This window comes from Sphaeroforma arctica (genome assembly GCF_001186125.1).
Source record: "Sphaeroforma arctica JP610 unplaced genomic scaffold supercont1.7120, whole genome shotgun sequence".
In the NCBI taxonomy this organism is placed as follows: domain Eukaryota; class Ichthyosporea; order Ichthyophonida; genus Sphaeroforma; species Sphaeroforma arctica.
This window is the reverse complement of record NW_014033438.1, coordinates 1-1,499: the sequence shown is the minus strand read 5'-3', so window position 1 is coordinate 1,499 and position 1,499 is coordinate 1. Positions and strand designations below refer to the sequence as shown.

General features: G+C 43.6%; 1 protein-coding gene across 1 annotated transcript; it reads left to right on the top strand.

Annotated features, from left to right (window-relative positions):
• Positions 1-327: 327 nt before the first annotated feature.
• SARC_15975 (hypothetical protein) lies at positions 328-1,489 on the top strand (the record flags this gene model as incomplete). The annotated part of the gene is made up of 2 exons (XM_014289911.1): positions 328-482; positions 1,373-1,489. Coding segments are annotated over 2 exons (272 nt in total), but the record flags the coding sequence as incomplete, so codon positions are not given.
• Between the last annotated feature and the right edge of the window lie 10 nt (positions 1,490-1,499).

The window sequence follows — 1,499 nt, the reverse complement described above, 5'->3', positions numbered from 1 at the left end:
TCGCTGTGATACTTGTTTAGTGTTTTGTACCACCGTGTGCATACATATATGCTTAGTGAGTTTACTTGATTTTGCACTTGATCGCTGCGTATGCCATAGTGCTGGTACGCGATAAACCTGTACGTTTGATCGTGCGGCTTTGTCACACCGTAACACTCTTTCGTAGACATCCATATCAATACGCCCAATCCATAGACCCCCTACCTAAATCACTGCAGAAAAGTCTGCCACACACCCTAAACCAACCACATGCAACCCAACCCTTAAAACCAAGGCCAAGACTTGAAGTGTGCATTCACCATCTATTCGTTGCTTCCACTACCCCAGAGTTATCACAGGCTTGCACTCAAGTATCATCCGGACAAGAACATAGGCGACGCTGCTGCAGCTGCCAGGCACATGTTTGCGTGTGTCAGTGAGGCCTATAACACCCTCATCGACACCAAGCTGAGGCTAGCGTACGATGAAGGGGGTACAGAGAAGTAAGTGCGGGTGGAGTGTCTGTGTGTTGTGTGTTGTGCCTGTGTGTTGTGTGATATGTCTGTGTGTTGTGTCTGTGTGTTGTGTGTTGTTATTTGGTTATGTGGAACTTGGTTGCGGTTACGCGGAGCTTGATGTGGTTTGTATGTACCGTTGGTGTCTCTGTCTAGATTGAGATGTGTCTATGTGGAAGTTCGGTCATTGTGGGTTAAGGTATATAAAGCCATATGCAATGCTGTTGTGGATGTTGTGAGAAGGGCGTATGATTCAGGTGGTTTAGCGAGGTTTATCCTAGTGGTTTTATTTATGTAATATAGCTACAGGGTGTAGTAAGGCACATACTAAATTTATATATATATATATATATATGCCACTCGTCTTGTTGCACACTTGTATTTTGGCACTACCAAAGCACTCAGTTAATGCATCCATAGAGATAAAATGCGGAGATTTATATTTGAACAATGTCTTCTCCGCTTGTAGCTGCACATTGAACCGCAGTAGTTGTACTTATTCATGCGTGTGGTTCTTCCATAATTATTTCACACTTTGTCAATAGGCTATTATGTATTAGTACCATCGACGCAAGGTTGAACATAACATACGACGAAGGAAGCACGTACAGGTATGGTTAAAGGGCACCTGTGATGGCTGACTTACTTTAAGTTTGAATCATCCGTGTGTGCGTGGGCTATCGATATATACGAACGACGCGAAGACAATGGTGAGAATGGAGAGGGATGATTGAGACATATGGAAAGATAGGGTTGTGTCCATCATATTGTTCTGAGGAAGTTTCGCATTTCACTTCATCAACCATACAAAGTGGTCATGATGAGGCTGACACTGTACTTTATGTCTGATGTTTTCATATCCATTAAAACACCCAAAGATTGGCCGAAGTTCGGGAAGATGAGATGATGGCACCCCGATGGAAGGAAGCCGAAGACGTCATGGCTGATTTCGACGAGCTTAACGATTGCTTCAATTCGATTGCTTCATTGAATGTAAGTAGCTTG